The sequence below is a fragment of the Vanessa atalanta genome, chromosome 26 (genome assembly GCF_905147765.1).
Source record: "Vanessa atalanta chromosome 26, ilVanAtal1.2, whole genome shotgun sequence".
NCBI lineage: Eukaryota > Metazoa > Arthropoda > Insecta > Lepidoptera > Nymphalidae > Vanessa > Vanessa atalanta.
The window spans coordinates 2,832,649-2,853,125 of record NC_061896.1 but is presented as its reverse complement, the minus strand read 5'-3'; the positions used below and the strand labels follow the sequence as shown (position 1 = coordinate 2,853,125).

At 32.6% G+C, this 20,477-nt stretch overlaps 2 protein-coding genes across 2 annotated transcripts in view; one reads left to right on the top strand and one right to left on the bottom strand.

Moving 5' to 3' along the window:
- The window catches only part of LOC125073912 (sex peptide receptor), a 309,093-nt gene that overhangs the window by 252,142 nt on the left and 36,474 nt on the right, over nt 1-20,477 (bottom strand). The gene's annotated exons all lie outside the window — the stretch shown is intronic.
- LOC125073870 overlaps nt 6,418-20,477 on the top strand; it is an 80,569-nt gene continuing 66,509 nt past the window's right edge. The window contains exon 1 of the mRNA XM_047684952.1: nt 6,418-11,022. Coding sequence (XP_047540908.1) covers nt 6,418-11,022 — 4,605 coding nt within the window. The remainder of the gene's footprint in view (nt 11,023-20,477) is intronic.

The window sequence follows — 20,477 nt, the reverse complement described above, 5'->3', positions numbered from 1 at the left end:
CCCGCATTTTATGTTGTTTACTTTAAGGGCTTATAAAATCAATGGAGTGGATAATCAATTCAATTCAAGCTATTTTCTCGTAGACGTTTGCTAAGTTTGAACATCTATTACATTAATACGTAAAGATAAATCTTTAATAAAAGTTACGCAGATGGATGAGTGTGAAAAAAGGCACAGTTAAAGTCTATATTGAGAAGCGTAGAATACCATTTTTTTTTAAATAGCAATATTGTCATTAAATCAATTAAAAAACAAAGAAACAAATCTTAGGGTGGTCGCAAGTTTAAACAACGATATTCTTCCAGATTAATTTATTAACACTATTTTCACATTGATTTTACCCACTAATCCGTGTTTCACAATACATCCCGTATTCTCCAAATCTCCCTATAATTCTCATTATTTAAAAATAATTAAAATTATAACAAAACACTGCCGCCGCGTTCGATTTCTTGACATTTTCTTTCTTACTGGCCAGTATCAGACATTCGGCAAGTATTAATCGTGAATAATTAAAATATTACATTACAACATATTCTAAAAATAGTCAATCGACATATTTTTAATTAAATTATTCTAATAAATTATAGTTATACAATGTGTAAAAAAATAACTCTAACACAAATTTAATATGAAACATACAATTTAGGTTCAATGACCCGTCATGTCAAAATAACAAATCAATGACACTTATTTGACATTAGTTTTTTTTAATTGTATTGACGACAAGGTATCGTCCAGTTGAGCCTCATTCCTATATTTCGAATAAATGTGTCTTATATTTTTATTAGCAATGAATAGTGGTAGAAAAACTTGTTACCGATATTTTTAAATACTGTTTGTTTTCAATTTTTAGTAATAGATTAAAGCAAAAGCACTTAAGTATGTACTTCACAGTAGTGTGGCACGTTTATATGTTCCCAGCAATATTTTCTCTTAGTAAAGATCAACCACGACTTGAATGTTGACTTCCAGGCAGGAGACATAACATACATATGTAATTGTATTTAACTAACATGACTGCATTTTTAGATATTGAAAAAGAGTAACTACTAAGTTTCTTGCCGGTTCTTCTCGGTAGAATCTACATTCCGAACCGATGGTAGCTTTACTTTAAATAGTTTGTTAAATGACTCAAAAGTGCTTGCTTGTTGTTGTTGTGACTGCAAAAACTACATGAATAAAGTATATTTTGATTTTTTAATTTGATTGGGTCTTAAGGAGGATAATACAATAATAATAATGTTAGAATAAGTCGATTGATAAAGAAAGCATATTCACTCAATATAAGGTAATATTAAAAATAAAAAAGCATGGACTTGGTATTTATTGATTCCTAGGCAGGATATATAAAAAAAAATTGTACCTTACCGACATACTCATATTAAAATGGTTGAAAAGAGTAATTACTTTCTTTTGCCGGTTCTTCTCGGTAGAATCTACATTCCGAACCGGTGGTAGCTTCACTTAATATAGTTTGTTAAATGACGATTCAAAAGTGCTTGTAAAATCCTACTTGATTTTTTTTTTATTTTCATTATTTTCAAATTTATAGAATTCAAATAAAATAATTAATTAAAACATTTATAGTCATAATGACGTTGTACACAGCATCCTCGTCAAATATTCGTCTGAGATAAATTAAGATGGAAGCACCGCAAGGTGGCTAATTATGACAACGTCTATTTCTCAGCTTATTACAAATTCAAGTTCGCAAGTCCATAATCTACTTACAAACAAGTATATCACTTATAATGAGATGAAAATTTCGTATCTTATTAGAACACTTAGTGTAATTACTTTTGATAGATTAATTCAAAGCTGTACGCGTATTTTCTGAAGCTTTAAAAGGTTCGAAATACGGTGAGGTGTTATTATTTAATTTGAATAAAATACTTAATTCACACTTGGTGGTAGGGTATTGTGCTAGCCCGTCTGTAAGCCACCCACTCATCAGATATTCTACTGCCAAATAACAGTACTCTGTTTTGTTGTGTTCCGGTTAGAAGGTTGAGTAAGCCAATGTTATAACAGGCACGAGGGACATAACAGCTTAGTTCCCAATGTAAGTGTTGCAATAGCGACGTAAAGTATGGTTAATATTTCTTACAGCGCCATTGTCTATAGGCGGTGGTGACCACTTACCATCAGGCCCACGTTTCTCGTCTACTCTACTATAAGAAGAAAAAATCTGTGAGTGAGATCGAACTCTATCCATGGACGAATCTATACTTACAGCATAGCACAAACTATAAAACTCGCTTCGTAAAAACCGACGCTTTTGATTAGTGTTTAAAATATTTGATAATTTTAATGCCACTAATATGACGCCAGAAAATATTAAACATAGAACACATTCGAAGCAATTTTGTTTTGTAAATGTCTGTGTACGTCTTCATTGAATTTTCGAATGGAAATCAATGAATTGTTTTAACTTAAATTGAAATTTGTATTAATACAATATTTTGAATGATAGTGTTTGTACGCCGACTGTATCAGAACGTAAAATGTATGTGTACGCTTCACTCCACCCAGACTCAAATCAATCTCAAGATGGGATTAACCCTGAATTCGTTCGCCGAACCAAACCACATAATATAGAGTATTCTTTACAAAGCCAGACATCTTATATGTCCTCAAAACGCTTGATATATTTAAATGTACCAAGTCTCTGTAAATAATAAATGAATAAGCTCAGTCAACAATAAAAAAAATCAAAGGTATATTTAAAAATATTGAACATGAAAAACTAACGCCTGTTCGCCAATCCGTATGAATTCGTACCTTTACACATTTCAATATTGAAGTAATAAAAAAAAAAAAAAGAACGACATGATAAAATAAATCTCCTATATATGTACAAATATATTTGACTAACTGACTTACCCGACTTTAAACGAGAAAAATACTTACTAAGCATTGTACTTTTGTACGTGAGTGAGAAGTTCTATTTCTTTGGCGTAATTAAAAATAGTTTTTAAATGTGTGCAATTAATTAATTCAAATTAAGTAATAATAATCGACTTATTAATAAGAAAAAAATATTATTTCCATGATAAATGTAATTTATTATTTTTCATCACTAATATGAAATGTCTTTCATAAATTAAAACGTTGACAATTTAAATTTGAAATAAAATAATATTGTTACATGACAAAATAAGGAGTGAAGTTATCTATTTCGTAAGACTACATGACAGCCTTCAAGCTGTCCCTCCCATTTGAAGTCAAAATTACCAAACAACTTTTCTTAGTGCGTAACTTCGCCATGAAACGAGTAACCATTCATGATTTGAAATCATTCTCGTGATAAGTTAGTGGTATAGCGCTTATATATGTGTACATTGAGAGCCGAGATAGCCCAGTGGTCACGCGTGCATCTTAACCGATGATTGCGTGTTCAAACCCAGGCAAGCACCACTAAATTTTCATGAGATTTATTTGTGTTTATAATTCACCTCGTGCTCGGCGGTGAAGGAAAACATCGTGAGGAAACCTGCATGTATCTAATTTTAACGAAATTCTGCCACGTGTGTTTAATATACTCCAAACCTTCTCCTCAAAGGGAGCAGAGGCCTTAGCCCAGCAGTGGGAATTTTACAGACTGTTAATGTTGTAGAAAATATGTACAATGTACAGCTTTAGAAACTTTATATATTTTTCATGATGAATAATTGTATTGTATTGCTGTTTAACGCCCGTGCCGTTTTTAAAATATTATTTTCTTTGTGTTGTTACGTTCCGTTCCATTTCTGAACGTTTTCCCTGAAGTGACAAAGTAATAATGGCCGGTAATATGCAGTACCAATGCTACCCGTTACACGTTAAACACAGACTTTGTGCAATTTAAAGTTGTTGTGCTTATCTTATCGATAAACGAGTTTTAACAAAATTTGTTTGATTGTTTTTACGACAAGTCAAGTTCAAACCCAGGCAGGCACCACTGAATTTTCATGTGCTTAATTTGTGCTTATCATTCAGCTCGTGCTCGGCGGTCAAGGAAAACATCGTGAGGAAACCTGCATGTGTCTAATTTCAACGAATATCTGCCACATGTGTATGGTGTGTGTGTGGTGGAATATGCTCCAAACCTTCTCCTCAAAGGGAGAGGAGGCCTTTAGCCGAGCAGTGGGAAAATTTACAGGCTGCTAATGCTAATGACAAGTCAAAGATGAAAACATTATAGTTGCCAACAGATGGTCACTTAGTGCACGCACACTACTGAAGTAGTATGACGTTTGGCGATTGTCAAACGTAACGTGCATCACGTGTGCGTCACACACACCAAGATAATAAAGTTAGCTCGATTCTTGTATATATTTTGTAGTGCGTAATATTTCATCCGTGTTAATTTTTAAACAAGAAAATTAATTTATATTTTTGGAATTATATAATTAACCATATACAAGAAAATATATATATAATATGACGTAATTGAATCAATAAAACATTAAAGTGAAGCTTAATGCTTCACTTTAATGTTTTATTAAAGCGAAAGAAAACTCTCGGTAAAGTGTATTAATTAACAATTTGTCAATACGTCTAAAATTAATCATTAAAGTGACAGCACTTCTGGCGTATCAATATAAGACGGGTCGTTTCGCACTACCGATCATTTTTTATTTCTTTCATAATCCGAGTCTGTAGTCTTTTGAACGTCAGTTCTTTGATGAGTCAGTTGTTGAAATTTGTTGATAAAGTTTGTTCCATTGGTTTTATATAATAAAACAAATCGTTACTTTGTTGAGAGGAAAATTTCACTCATAAATCTCGATTTATCTCATAAATATAAAATTGAACAACAACACAAACAATACGGACAGAAAGTATTAAAGTATTTGTTTGAAAACAATGTTACCTACGTTGACTGGAAGTGGTTGGATGCTTGCCAAAGTTGGAACAATGTATAAAAATCTACCGGTAGTACAAGACTACAGAAACAAATGTAAAAAAAAAGAACATGTATCTAACTTGTGGAAGAGTTCTATTCAGTTGCGTCGTTCAAAAGGCCGATAACTTATGAACAAAAAAAGTCCTCCAAATGGAGACCACAACCCCGACTAGGTAAATCTAGGTAATCATCTCCCTTTGAGGGAAAGGTTGAGCGTTTTCTTTAAAACTACTACAATGCGTGTTAGTGGATAAGCATTTGAATACAGAATTTTATTGAAATTAGACACATACGACACGACAACATATCTTCCTTCACCCCCGAGAACGAGATGAATTATAATACATAATTACATATAAATTAAGCAATTAAAAAATCGGTGATGCTTGCCTGTGTTTGAATCCACAGTCGATTAAAATAATCGCGTTCTTACTACGGAACCATCTCAGCTCCCGAATAGGTGAACTGGAGGATCTAATCACTAATCTTTTCTAATATTACTAAATAGACAGATTTGTTTGTTTGTAATCGATAAGCTCTGACACTAATGAATCGATTTAAATAATTATATCACATTTATAAAGCCATATTTATAAAAAAATAAATGAGGCTTTAGTATGCGTGTAATGTAAGTCAGAAAAAAAACTCCGCGCGGACGAAGACTATTCACACTATTCCAAAGACCAAGCAATGTAGTGATGTAAAATAAAAATATATCGACTTGCACTTAAAACCTCATTAAAAACTGTGACCTAAAATTGTATTTAATTGTGTCATTTAATGACATTATTTATTTATTTATTTATTTATGTACCAACAGAGTATACAGAAAATTATATAAATGAAAATTGTGTACAAAGGGATAACTTATCTGAGTAAAAAGTTAACATTGATTTTATTAAATGATGGCGGACACCGCCATCTATTAGTGGATGTTGTGTTATATTTAGTTCTTCTATTTATGAATAGATGGCGTTGTGCATTATGTTAAATCGCGATGTCAAGATCATCTATTTTATATTGAAGAGATTTCTGTTTGTTTTTTTTTTGTGAGTTTATCTTTAAAAATACGAGTGATTATACGAGTGAAAAAAACGAGTATTTCATTTTTAACATGGTGCCGAAACCCGGGAAGGAAAGTGAATTAGTGAATAGTGATTAGTGAGAACTGAGGATACGCAGGAAAGTGAACTTTACAAGTAAGTCTTTAGACTTATAAAAATTAAATTAGTTTGGACTTGCAAAAATTTCGTGATCGTATTCAGTGGACTTAAAAAAAAAAAAAAAAAACATTAAATCAGTTTGAACTTGTAAAAATTTCGTGATATTATAGACTTAGAATTATTTGTTATATTGGACTTGTAAAATTTTGTGATGTTGCGATAAGGACTTGTAAAATTTTTGTGATTTGGACTTAGAGTAATTTGCAATACTGTGAACTTATAAAAAATAATAATTTGATTGAACTTTAACATTTATAGTGAATTCAAACTTTATAATTGTAAGCTATTGCATTGAAAATAAACATGGAGAAGTTAATAAAAGGGCAACAAGAGTTGTTCGATCAATTGATTAAAGCCGAACGCAATTTTAAGAAAGCTAATCAAGAGGCACGAGCAAAATACAGTTATCTTGTGGCAAGAATGGAAGCTTTGGAGAAATTGGAAGAAGTGTTTAGCCAAAATCATCTTGAAATAATTACTAAAGCTACGGAGGAACATTTAAAAGTGTTAAAATATTTCAAAGATGATATGCAGGATCAATTTCAAGAATTATTCATACAATACAAATCTATTTTAAAAGAATACATTGCTTTGGCAAAACCACTCTCTGGAACATCTTCAATGGACACGAGAGAAAGTTCTTCAGCTAATTCTAAACTTATTAATTCCGAGGTGCAATTACCAAGAATACAGCTTCCACACTTTTCTGGGAAATATACCGAGTGGCAATCTTTTTATGATATGTTCTTATCATTGATACATGAGAATAATACACTTTCTCCGGTTCAGAAGCTGCATTATTTAAAATCCAGTTTATCAGGAGAACCCGAAATGCTACTTAGAAATTTTCCTACTACATCAGCTAATTATAAAGAAGCATGGGAACAATTATCTAAACGTTACAACAATAAGAAATATAATTGTAACGCGATTATGAAGACATTATTTGGACAAAAATTAATACTACATGAATCAACAAATGCACTAAAACATTTGTTAGATACAACAACATCTTGTCTGAAAGCTCTAAATAATCTGAACATTAGCACTGATCAATGGGATCCGGTTATAATACATCTAGTGGTGTCTAAATTGGATCACGAGTCACTAAGACAGTGGGAGACTTATGTAAGTTCAACTACAGATGATTTACCCAAATGGTCTCAATTGGAACAATTTATCGAAACACGATTCAGAACTTTAGAATTGCTCGAAACTGGTAAGCAAATGAGTAAAACCATGATTCAATCAAGATCATCACATCAACCGGTAAAGACTAAGTCATTTCATACAGCACTTGAAGTAAAAAATGCTTCACCAGAGGCGACATGTGCAATGTGTAATGGTCCACATTTTGTCTATCACTGTGCCCAGTTTAAGAAACAACCAATTTTAAAGAGGCAGAATATAGCACAGGCAAAAAGACTTTGCTTTAATTGTCTGGCGCCAACACATTCTGTGTATAAATGTCATCAAAACACTTCATGCCATAAGTGTGGCAAAAAACATCACACTTTGCTTCACTTTGAGAAGGAAGACAAGGAGGCCTATTACACTCTGAGACAAACCGAACAAAATAAAGGAGAACCTGAACAACGAGAACGAGAAACGACATCAGAGACGAACGTAGTAGCAAATTTTTCAAGAGGAGATATAAAAACATATAACGTGTTACTAGCAACAGCAGTGGTAAAATCTAAATCTAAAAATGGTTGTTTCGTCATCAGAGCATTACTTGATCAAGGCTCTCAAGCCTCTTTTGTCAGCGAACATATTGTGCAATTGTTGGGTCTTAAACGTACAAATGTGAATGGTAAGGTGTCTTGTTTGGGAGACGGTCATCTTAATATTAAACATGCAGTAAATGTAGAAATTGAATCGCGTTATGAACCTGTTGGAAAGGTTTGTGTAAATGCTTATGTATTAAAGTCACTAACGTCATTGTTGCCGAGCCGTGAAGTTCGTATACCTGACTGGCTTGAGCTAAAATCGCTACCGCTTGCAGATCCAGAATTTTCATCACCAGGTAAAGTTGATATATTACTTGGCGCTGACGTGTATGGAGAAATTTTGCAGAATGGAGTGAAGAAGAGTCCACGTGGGAATTTACTAGCACAAAATACTTTATTCGGGTGGGTTTTGTCGGGAAAAATAGAACAAGAGTCGGTAAAAGAGAATGTTTTAAACTTACATGTACAAGTAAAAGAAGACGAATTATTGAAAAAATTTTGGGAAATAGAAAATGAGCCGAACAGTATCGAGAAAAGATTAACAGAAGAAGAAAAACTATGTGAGAAATTGTACGAAGAAACTACTTTAAGACGAGAAGATGGAAAATTTGTTGTCAAATTACCGTTTAAAACAAATAATCCACAATGTCAGTATGGTCAGTCATGTGATATAGCCATCAACAAATTACTTTCATTGGAGAAACGATTAAGTAAGAATCCTACGCTTTCAAACGAGTACAATAGAGTTCTAGAAGAATATACTACACTAAACCACATGAAACAAGTACCTAATGATGATATTGACAATCCTAAGTGTGTCTACCTCCCTCATCATGCAGTAGTGAGAGAAGACAAGCAAACGACAAAAGTCAGAGTGGTCTTTAATGCATCTAATAAAGGCGTTAACAATGTGTCTTTAAATGATGATCTTATGATAGGTCCTAAACTCCAACAGGATTTGCGTCATTTGTTACTGAGGTGGCGCAAACATCCAATCGCTATAATTGCAGATATTGTGAAAATGTATCGGCAGGTATTTGTCCATGAAGACGACACTAATTTCCAAAGAATATTGTGGAGATCTAATGATAAAGTACCAATACAACACTTCAAATTGTTAACATTAACCTTTGGTACGGCCTGTGCCCCATATTTAGCAGTTAAGACCTTACAGACATTAGCACTTCTGGAAAAGGATAAGTTTCCAGTGGCTGCGCACATTACTAAAAATGATTATTATGTTGATGATTTGATGACGGGGTGTGAAACAGAGACAGAGGCTTTACAAATTTACGAAGAAATGACAGAGCTTATGAATACTGGTGGTTTTGAAATGCAAAAATGGAGTAGCAACAGTCAACGATTTGTAAATTATATTGAGCAAAATAAGGTAAGCACCGTGAAGTCTCTGACAATAGAAAGTGATGGTATGATGAAGGTTTTAGGAATTAAATGGAACAGATTAACAGATAATTTTGAGTATGTAGTAAATTTGACTGATACCAAAGAGCCTATTACAAAACGAACGGTTTTATCAGATATAGCTAGACTTTACGACCCTATTGGTTGGATTTCTCCAGTAGTAATTACAGCGAAAATTTTCATTCAAAAATTGTGGAAAGAGCATCTTGAGTGGGACGATAAATTACCCAAAAAACTATTATTAGAGTGGCTACACTACAAGGATGAGTTGCGTAATATTAAGAATATTTTAATACCACGGTGGCTTGGATGTACAAAAAAATGTAAGCTGGAACTTCATGCGTTTTCCGATGCATCACATATGGCATATGCAGCTGTAGTTTATTTGAGAGTTATAGATGAACATAACAACGTATACGTAAACCTTGTCACAGCCAAAACTAAAGTTGCACCAATCGAGAAAGAGGTATCAATACCTAGATTAGAACTTTGTGGAGCAACTTTAGCTGCAAAACTGTTACACGAAGTTTCTCAAGTGATGGAAATACCCAAAAGTGACATGTTCGCATGGACGGATTCAACCGTTGTATTAGCATGGTTACGAGGACCTGTGAATCGATGGGTGACGTATGTGAGTAACCGAGTATCACACATCCTTACAATAATGAATTTTGAGCAATGGGCACACGTGCCAACTAACGTCAATCCTGCTGACTGCGCATCACGAGGATTGAAGCCAATGGCATTGAACAACTACGATCTATGGTGGCACGGTCCTGATTTTTTATCTGAATTTAACATTAAAGTTACGAAGCCCGAAGTAATTGACACTAACGAAGAAGAACGAGTTAAGTCATTTATGGTAATGGAAAAACAGGTAACTTTTGAATGGGTGAAGTTTTCTGAATTAAATAAATTATTAAGGGTGATTTCATTGTGTCGAAGATTTCTTAAAGTACGGCTACCATTTGAAAAAAGAAAAGAATTTTCTAAAGTTGTAACACCAGATGAAATTGAACAATCTTTAAAATTGTGTATTAAACAAGCTCAAGAGTATGAGTTTGAGGAAGAAATACGGAGTTTAAAAACAAAAGGTTGTGTAGCTAAACGAAGCCTTCTGTACACTCTGTGCCCGTTTTTAGACATAAATGGGATCATACGAGTGGGTGGACGGTTGAGCCAATCTGAGGTAAGCTACGATCAGAAGCATCCCATTATTTTACCGGCTAAGAATCATCTTAGTCAACTAATAGTGGCTAATGCTCATGTGAAGACTCTCCATGGCGGACCACAACTCATGATGAATTACTTGAGGAGTAAATTCTGGATATTGAGAGCACGTGAAATGGTAAAAAAGTACTATCAAAGCTGCGTCGTTTGTTTAAGATATTCTAAAGCGGCGGCAACACAGTTGATGGGACAGTTACCAGAAGCCAGATTAAAACCTAGTCGCCCGTTTAAGACCTCTGGAGTGGACTACGCGGGTCCTATTAATATACGTTTTTCGCCTGGACGAGGAGCTAAATCCTACAAGGGATACATTTGTTTGTTCGTCTGTATGGTAACTCGCGCAGTCCATCTCGAAGCCGTGTCGGATCTAACTGCTAAAGGTTTCATAGCAGCTTTTAGGAGGTTTATTTCTCGACGAGGACATTGCAGCGATCTTTACAGCGACAACGGAACTAATTTTGTTGGAGCAAACGCCATGTTTAGCAATATGTTTAAAGGAGCTAAATCAGAATTATCACATGAAATGGTAAATTTGTTGACTTTAGAATCGACAAATTGGCATTTTATTCCCCCAAGTGCACCTAATTTTGGAGGAATATGGGAGGCGGGTGTACGATGTGCTAAAGCTCATTTAAAGCGAGTCGTAGGTGATACAACTTTGACGTTTGAAGAAATTTCTACTTTGTTAACACAAATCGAGGCTTGCTTAAACTCACGTCCTTTAAGTGTTCTCAGTGATAATCCTAATGACCCTCTTCCATTGACACCTGGTCATTTTTTAATAGGTGAATCCTTATTAAATATTAATGATGTAGATTATTCTGATAAAAATGTAACAGGTTTAGATAGATGGAGAATGATTCAAAAAATGGTTAATTTATTTTGGAAAAGATGGTCAAAGGAATTTTTATGCAATTTAAATCAAAGAAATAAATGGTGTAGTAAAAAGCCTGAACTTGACGTAGGTAATGTAGTCATTGTTAAAGATGATAATATACCACCCGCCAAATGGCTTTTAGGTAAAGTAATCGAAAAACATGCCGGGCCTGATAATGTAACTCGAGTAGTAACCTTAAAATGTAAAAGAGGATTGCTTAAGCGCCCAATTAGTAAACTGTGTCTCTTAACAAAACCTACATGATTTAAACTACATTCTTACGGTGGGCGGAAGTTTTGTTTCTATAAAAATAGTTGTAATACTCCATTTATAATGTGATTTGTGTTTGTGTGTGTTTTTTTTTTCTCTTTTCTTTTTTTTCCGTGTTTAAACTTACTCTATTGCAATTTGTAATTAGTGTATAAGATCATTTTACTTATTATGGTGTAAAGGAGCAAGTCCTTGGTGGGCGGAATGAGTAAAAAGTTAACATTGATTTTATTAAATGATGGCGGACACCGCCATCTATTAGTGGATGTTGTGTTATATTTAGTTCTTCTATTTATGAATAGATGGCGTTGTGCATTATGTTAAATCGCGATGTCAAGATCATCTATTTTATATTGAAGAGATTTCTGTTTGTTTTTTTTTTGTGAGTTTATCTTTAAAAATACGAGTGATTATACGAGTGAAAAAAACGAGTATTTCATTTTTAACATATCTCTAACAAGAGATCTCTTCCAGAAACCCTGAATTTAGTGGAGATTATTTGTAATACATATTTATGGTGTAGGTACAATATCAATTAGTTTTATATTATAGAATTCAAGTAGACTTAGCGATAAATGAATATATTACACACTAAATACAAATATATACATTAATATATACCATTATCTATAATATATATATACATTCAATTTACATAGATACAAAAAAATATATATACATACATATAAAATAAATTAAACTTAAGTGGCAAGAAAGTGTTGCTTAACTCTGATTTTAAAAGATTTTATCGTAACATTATTATGGAAAATATTATCTGGAAGAGAGTTCCATAGGCGAGCGGCAACAACGGAAAACGAGTTACCATAGGAAGTAGTATTAAAAAATGGTACCTCAAGAGTTTTCGACGCCACACATGCGCGTACTGGTCTTTCACGAGCAGGACAAAACAGAAAACGCTCATGTAGGTAATCAGGGCTACCATGGTTTAATATATTAAAAAGAAGCGATAATATGTGCAAGCTTCGGCGAAGTCGGATAGGAAGCCACTTTAACTGACGTCGAAATTGAGAAATGTGATCAAATTTGCGCAGACCGTAAATGAAACGAATGCACAAATTTTGAAGTCTATCTAGTTTGTCAAGTAGCTCTTCATTCGCATCAAGATAGCAGATATCAGCGTAGTCCAGGATGGGAAGAAGAAGGGATTGTGCAAGTAATATTTTTGTTTTAAAAGGAAGGAAATTCTGCAAACGTTTTAGAGAATGCAGAGAGAAATGGACACGTTTACTGACTTCGTTAACCTGAGCTCTCCATGATAAATTGCAATCTATGACTAACCCCATTACATTACAGAAAGAAGAAAAACTAAAATTGTCACGTGAAAAGTGACCAATGTTACCAAGTTTTACAAATCAATATGATCTAACGATCTGATGACGACTGATGACGAATGATGACGACTGATGTTTTCCAAGTTTCAGATGATCATGTACAAACTATTAAAAGTAACTTAGAACAATACGTTCCAAATACGGGACAAGATTTCCTATACATTACTGTACTGGTATACAATAATAACAGAAAAAGCTAATTATATTATCTGTTTGACGATAAAAAGTATATTACTAACAGTATTTAAAACGAGATCGAGAGTCTCGTGAACAAGACATTCGTAGACAATGTCGAAATATCGAGCTCCACCAAATAAAAATAAAAAATCATGATGAATATTCCGTTTTAAATACTGTTAGTAATAAAAATAACCAAGTTAATTTAAAATCTTAAAAAAGTATATTAAATGGATATTTAGATTATTTTAAAATTTATTAGATTATACTTAGTTAAGTATTCATGTTTTATTTTTTCCTTCTTTAATATATGAAATAAATCTACCAATTGTTATTATTTTTAGCCTCATAATCTGTCTTTTTTCTACATACATACATACATACATCGGAATATAGATTCCATCGAGAAGAATTTATAAGAAAGTCAATAGTTCCTTTATTCCAAATTTAAAATGGTGTTTATCTTACATGACAATAAACAAATGTTAACTCCACACTTTTTTATTATCTACACAGTCTTTTATCGAGCAATAAACTTTATTTATCAATGTTATTCTGATCTGAGATCTTTAAAAATATTTTTATCTTTAATAGGCAAAGCTAAAAATATCTGAAGATCAAAATAGAACCGAATACCTATGATATGATATCATTTACAGATTTCAAAGATGAAATTCATCGCTGAATCTAAAAGAACGCAACATTTTATCGCGTATATCATATTTATGCTTTGTTTATATTCTTTTACGTGGGATTTACGAAAATAACTTATGTTTCTCATCAAATCCACCAAATGGTTCTGCTTAGTCTCAAAATAGCATAGTGATTACATTATTCTGAAAAATAAATGACCTTTTCTTCGGAACAGTCATGCGTTTTCGACGAATTCGTTTAGGTCGTATACAAGGTAATCTTGCGCCTGAACTCTATGTATCGTGTCAAGCTTACAGTCTTATCAGATTATGAGGTTGTCGAAATAGAGAGTGTCATTGTGTTTGTACACATGCTGGTAATATGTCCAGTAAAGTCTCTGGAATGGCTGCTAAAGCCGAAACCATGAGGACTTTATCATCAATATTAGAATACTTTTTTCCACGAACAATAAAAACATTCAAATCTGCTAGAATGTCCCCAATAGTTATTCATCTTATGGAAATAAATTATTTGAAATTCAGACCAGAATTTAGAATAATATATCTTCATAGTCTACCTGACAGCTCATACAAATTACACATGTTCCTAAGCTTCCAAGTGAAGCGCTTCCCGTTGAAGTTGCGGACTTCTTTTGTGTATTTTATCATCATTTGAATAAGTCGCTTAGCAAAGTTTCAAAACCTTAAATTAAAGCGAGTATGTATATACAATTGGAAGAACCAAATTGGAATGATCAACAGAAGTAACTCTTGATCTTTATTTGAATTATAATGAGCTCAAGCTTTTTAGAGTTATTGCATTTTTAAATTGTTACGTCTTTTTTTTATTAAATAGGTATGCAGACGTTTATATGGCCACCTGATGGTAAGTGGTCACCACCGTTACAGGCATTGGCGCCGTAAGAAATTCTAATAATTCCCTACATCTCCAATACGCAACCAACCTTGGGAGCTACGTTATTATGTCTCTTGTAGGTGGTGCCTACCCACCACGTATCTCTGATTTACCTAATATGTTTTAGGTGAGAAGACAAACTAACTTTTAATTTTTGGTAAATCATCAATTATTTTTCTAATGCAAGGCAAATTGTCAAAAAATACCGTATTAAATATATTCATCAGCATTTCAACAGTTTGATGAAGTTCCTAGCTGAAATTTGGATGGACATTTTTATAAATTAGGAAATGAACTGATTAAAAGCTTTTATATAAAATTCAAAACTATACATATAACCTTCAAAGCATATAACAACTGGTTTTACCCGCCCTATACATTTCTGTTTCATTAAAAAATGATAAACTTCACTACCTTATTTTGAGGAACTATTTCTTATTATGTTATTCAAGAACACTTTAATATATATTTAGCTCATAACTAATAAAGTCATAATTATCAATTTCTATATTTATAACATCAAAATTAAGTACTTTCACACAAACTTTCACCCTGAGCGTGAAATTCCACGCTTGTAGGTTACGAATTTTAATAATTAGAAGTAAAAATAAAATTTTAAATTTGGATTTCAGTGATTCTAATTACCATACAAGCTTTCTTCCTAAATTTCACTCTAAGCCGATAAAGCTATAATTTTTTTTTTTTTTATATTTCATACAACAGATATTTAAACCCTTGAGGAGATGAATTTTTTTTCTTACTTAATACTCATCTTTATTTCATAAAGAATTCCTTTGCAAAATTAATAGTTAATTCAAATGTGTATTTATTTTAAATATCTCATTGAATTAATTAAAAAATTAAATTTTAAGTACATCTCGATAATTTACACGCCTTATCATTAAAATAATTTTCACTTTTACTTTTTTTTTCTTTATTGGCCTGTATGTTATTTTTTTCTGAACGAGTTAAATTGAATATCTACAAAAGAGGTTGTAATGAAAAATTTTGGAAGCGGTAATATAATATTTGGTTGTTATGCTCATAAATAATGTAAACACAGTTTATGTAAGCACTTATAGCAGCGTTGTGACGCAATACAGGCTCTTAGCGTTTAATTGTATATCCATTATGACAATTTATCTCCTATACATGTATTTAATATCAGTTTATTTGGGAGTATTAGTTTGAAATCAGCTACTATATACCTTCATTTTATCACCTTTGGATTCCAGTTATAAAATAGATTAGATCCAATATATATTTATTAAATAACTTATCTCTTACTAACCTTTAAAATAAAATAAGATGGACGTCTGAAATAGTGGGTGCTTGCAGCTGTATTGCCGATCTTTACGAAATAAATGAGATCTTTTCTTGGAGAATCCCAAGTCCTATCGGAAAAACCGCACACAAGTTGGTTCCACAGAATGGTCTTAGAAATTATTCAATACTCTAAAAATTTAAAGCGTCTTGAAAATCGCGTTGTTATGGATTTCTGATCATGAAGGTGGTGTGGATTGATTTTACTTTTTAATTTATTTATTTTAGGGAAACATACAGCATAATATAATACATACAATTAATACCAAAATAATTCTCACATATGCCAAGAAAGTTTCCACTTTTGCATTAAAACATGGCGTGAACTAAAAGACAAGTAACAAAAGTAACATATTATCAAGATTAACAAAAAAAAAAACAAAACAATGAGCTCCAAATAATATTAATGGTAAATAGTGTTTTTTAAGACTTGTAGGAACTTAAACAGATTTACGTTAAATATATAAACATTTATATTATGCTCATGGGATTTGCCGTCGATATTAAACTTGGTTGCGAAAATCAGTCAGGAGGAAGTTACTACCCTAACTAATTATAAATCCGAAAGTGACTTTGTTTATTTAATTTTTTATTGCGGTTTCACGTCTTAAACACTAAACCGATCGTGATGATCTTTTGCATACATGTTACGCGCACCAGTTAAAACATATAATATTTGACGTTTTAATTCTATAATATTTATAACAATTTTGTGAAATCAATCGGAGAGTGATTATGGATCCCACCACTAACGATATTGATAAATTATCGCAATAAAAGCAATTCCAACATCAAATTTCCAAACATTATCATCAGACTGAATATTTTACAGTCAAATTATCTAATTACCACCAATGATCCAACTGCATAGACAGATACGAAGATGAGAGACCGCCATTTTGTTTTTGAGCTGTCATACTCGCCATTTTGTATTTGAGCCCACGGACGGTACGTGTTTCGGTGTGCATTGTATTACTAGGATTTTGAAGGGTAACCGAGTGAGTAATTTATTTAAATTTTGTTAATATTAGACCTTAGAGATGTTCTTAATTTGTTAGTTAATTGTTTAAAGTCAATACAATGGTTGTCTTCTTTAAATTCAGTTTCGTGTCTGGACGCTAAATATATTAGAGAAATAATTACTCTCTTAGCATAAACTAAATACTAATAAAAAAAATATTCTTCATAATAAACTGTGACGTAACGTTCCCAATATAAAACTCCCTTGACTTACAAAACTGCAAATCGTGCAAAAATAAAAATAGTATTTCTTTTTCCTGAGAAGTTTAAGTTTAATATGTTCTTGATCGTTAAATTCTGTCAATTTTGGAAGAATCAGAAATAAACTATTATATAGTTACGTTTCACGCTTAGCACATTTCGTGGATTAATTTACCCAGATGTTTAGCTTTACGGTATAAATCAAATAACAAAAAACAGATAGAGAATACCGGGTCTATTTATTGATGTAACATTTGAGGTTATGTTAAACATTTCTTTTCTAGAATTTTCATGATAAATATTAGAGTCATTGTTAGAGTTTGTTCGTCTGCATCTTACTTTATCTTTTTGGTAGGCCTTATGAAAACTCGTTTGAATACTTGCCGCTTGTTATAAATGCACTAGTCTAGAGTATTCATAACTCAGCGATCTATACTCTCGCAACATATTTCCCATCGACATTCCACATTGAAGAATTCTCGTAACACCTTAGCCGAGCATTCTGTGGAATACAACACATAGACCACCGATTGATCGCCGTGGATTCAATAATTCTTCGTAACACATGACGTGGGAATCGGACGAGTTGCATCAAGACCACCGATGAATCGCTGCTAACTATCGGTACCGAGTACGAAGGAAACTTCACTTCTGGCTCTCGCTTCGAGCAGTAGACACTGGATTAATTAGTCGATAGGATAAATTAAATTTGTTTACTTCTTTTTTTCTTAACAAATAGTTTAAGTAAAGAACGTTTTATAAGCGCATAACTCACTAAACAACTACACTATGTATTTGTTTATTTCATTATAAATCTACAAGCACAAGGGACATACTATCTTAATTCCCAATATTGGTGATGCACTGGTGATATGAGGAATGATATATATTGTCAGAAAGCCTCTTATGATTTCTGTTATGCACTACTATTATTAAATTAACTATTGTTATATTATATATATGTTTTTACGATAGACAGTATATATTAATATTTATTCTGTAGATACTATATGGATATGTATGTATATGTTTTTTTTATGTAGTTTTATATAAGTATATGAATATATTGTTAATTAACTTTTAATTAATTTTTAATAACCGCCTTCATGATTTTTCTGTTTGACCTAAAGGTTGACTGGCAGAGAATGCCTTCAGGCATTAAGTCCGCCTTTTGTCCCATTAACTTTATGGTGGTCAATAAAGCATTTAAATAAATAAATAAATGAATAATATTTCTTAAAGTACCAATGTCTATGGGCAGTTATATTTACCACCTGATGGTGTATTTGTCTAAAGAAATATTTGGTATAAATATATATTTTTTTTATTTTAGTTGAATAAAACTAGCTATGTCTAATGTCTTGTTTCTTTTTCTAATTTATTATTAAATAGTATTACCTTTTTCTTTCACAGATATTTAATAAGACGTCCGTCATCTTTAAAAATCTGTACAAGATTGAAAATGAGTTCCATCTCCACATTGCCATTCATGCTTGTAGAAGTGGTCTTAATACAGCGATTTTTAAACGGCAGTAACCAGGCTTGTCCAGATCCTGTATCCAGTTTTCGAGGAGTCTCACGAGACTCTTTTTCCACAATTAAAGTGTACCGTTGGTGAGTGATTTACTAATTTTTAGGATCGAAAGCCCACTAATAAAGAAATATCTTAGCCCCATCTTTTACTTTCTCCTACTCTAAATCTAGTCAAGGCCTACGACGCCTCACACATACATTTTAGCAGTCAATTGAGTGCCATTACAGTTCAGACGAGCTTAGAATGAAGGTAAAGAGATGTTTAATGAAAATCCACCGGATGTCGAGTATGAATCCAAGGCATTTTAAACTGTAATTAATTTTGAACGAGGAGGAAATGTCTAAATGGGGCACTGTAAAGACTCCATAAACATTTCTTCCTTCGGATTATGCTTACTAACCTCCAACCGCAATCGAAAAATTTGATTCAACAGATACTTGGGCTAGTTCAGCTATAAAAGCCAAGAAAACAAGCAAGATCATCGTGGAATACTCTTCCTTAATTTTGTAAAAGTCATTAAAAAGCAATACTTTTTAAAAAGCACAATCTAATAATTTTAAAGTTACCTAAATGTGTATGTATTTATCTCTTTTCTTTTTACGCTGGACAGACGACGAAAGTATATTTTGCGCCTTCTAAAAGTTTCGGAAAGCCGTCGCCATTAATGTGAAAAATTCGGTAAATTGCGTCAAGGGAGTTCCCAAAGTATTTTGCAACTAATAGTTTAGTACTTTACGCAATCAAGCAAGTCTGGCCGCTAGAGTAAACGAAAATACAGACATTGACATATTATTAATAGTATGTCACTACATTAATAAAGGTAGCTCTTTTTTTAAATTTAATATAGGCATGTTGACTTGCAAATGTACCATCTGATGGTAAGCTCACCCATCCATATATATTGATACTGTACGAAGAATTAACCACCAATTACCAATTGGTAATAAGTGGTTAATTCCTTAGGTTTCTTAGGTCGGCAAATTTGACGACCTAAGGAACTAAGATGTTCTGTGATAAATAATACACTCACCATTCAAACTGGAACACAACAATAATGAGTATATCTGTTTAGCGATAGAATTGCTAATACGTGGATGGTAACTACCCAGACGGACTTTCACAAAGCTCTACCACTAAGTTAATTCCGATAAAATCATTATAGGTATTTCACATTTTTGCAAAAATCTTGAATATAAATGGATGTGAAAATAGGATTTCACAAAACTTCTAAGCGGCGTAAACTATCTACCGATTTTCGTCATAGAAGTTTGTAATTTAAAGGATGATATAACAAAGGATTATCCGAAACTTTGGGTCAGATTTAATCGCTTTTAAGACCTTTGACCGAATTATATCGTTTGATTCTTGAATTTCCGTTTTGTAATCATTTTCAATGATATAATATATTTTAAATGTCACATAGATTTTGGCATCTCGTCAATTTATATGGTTTAGACTTCGCTTTTTATTCACAAAATTAAACATATAACAGAATTACTTGTCCACTGCTGGACATAGGCCTCTCCAAATGCACGCCACTGTGGTCTTTCTTCGGCAACTCTCATCCAGCTCCTGCCAGCCGTCTTGCGCAAATCGTAACTCCACCGTGCCTGAGGACGTCCTACACAACGTTTGTACACACTGTCCTTCAAAAATATTAATAACCCTTTTTGAAGTAA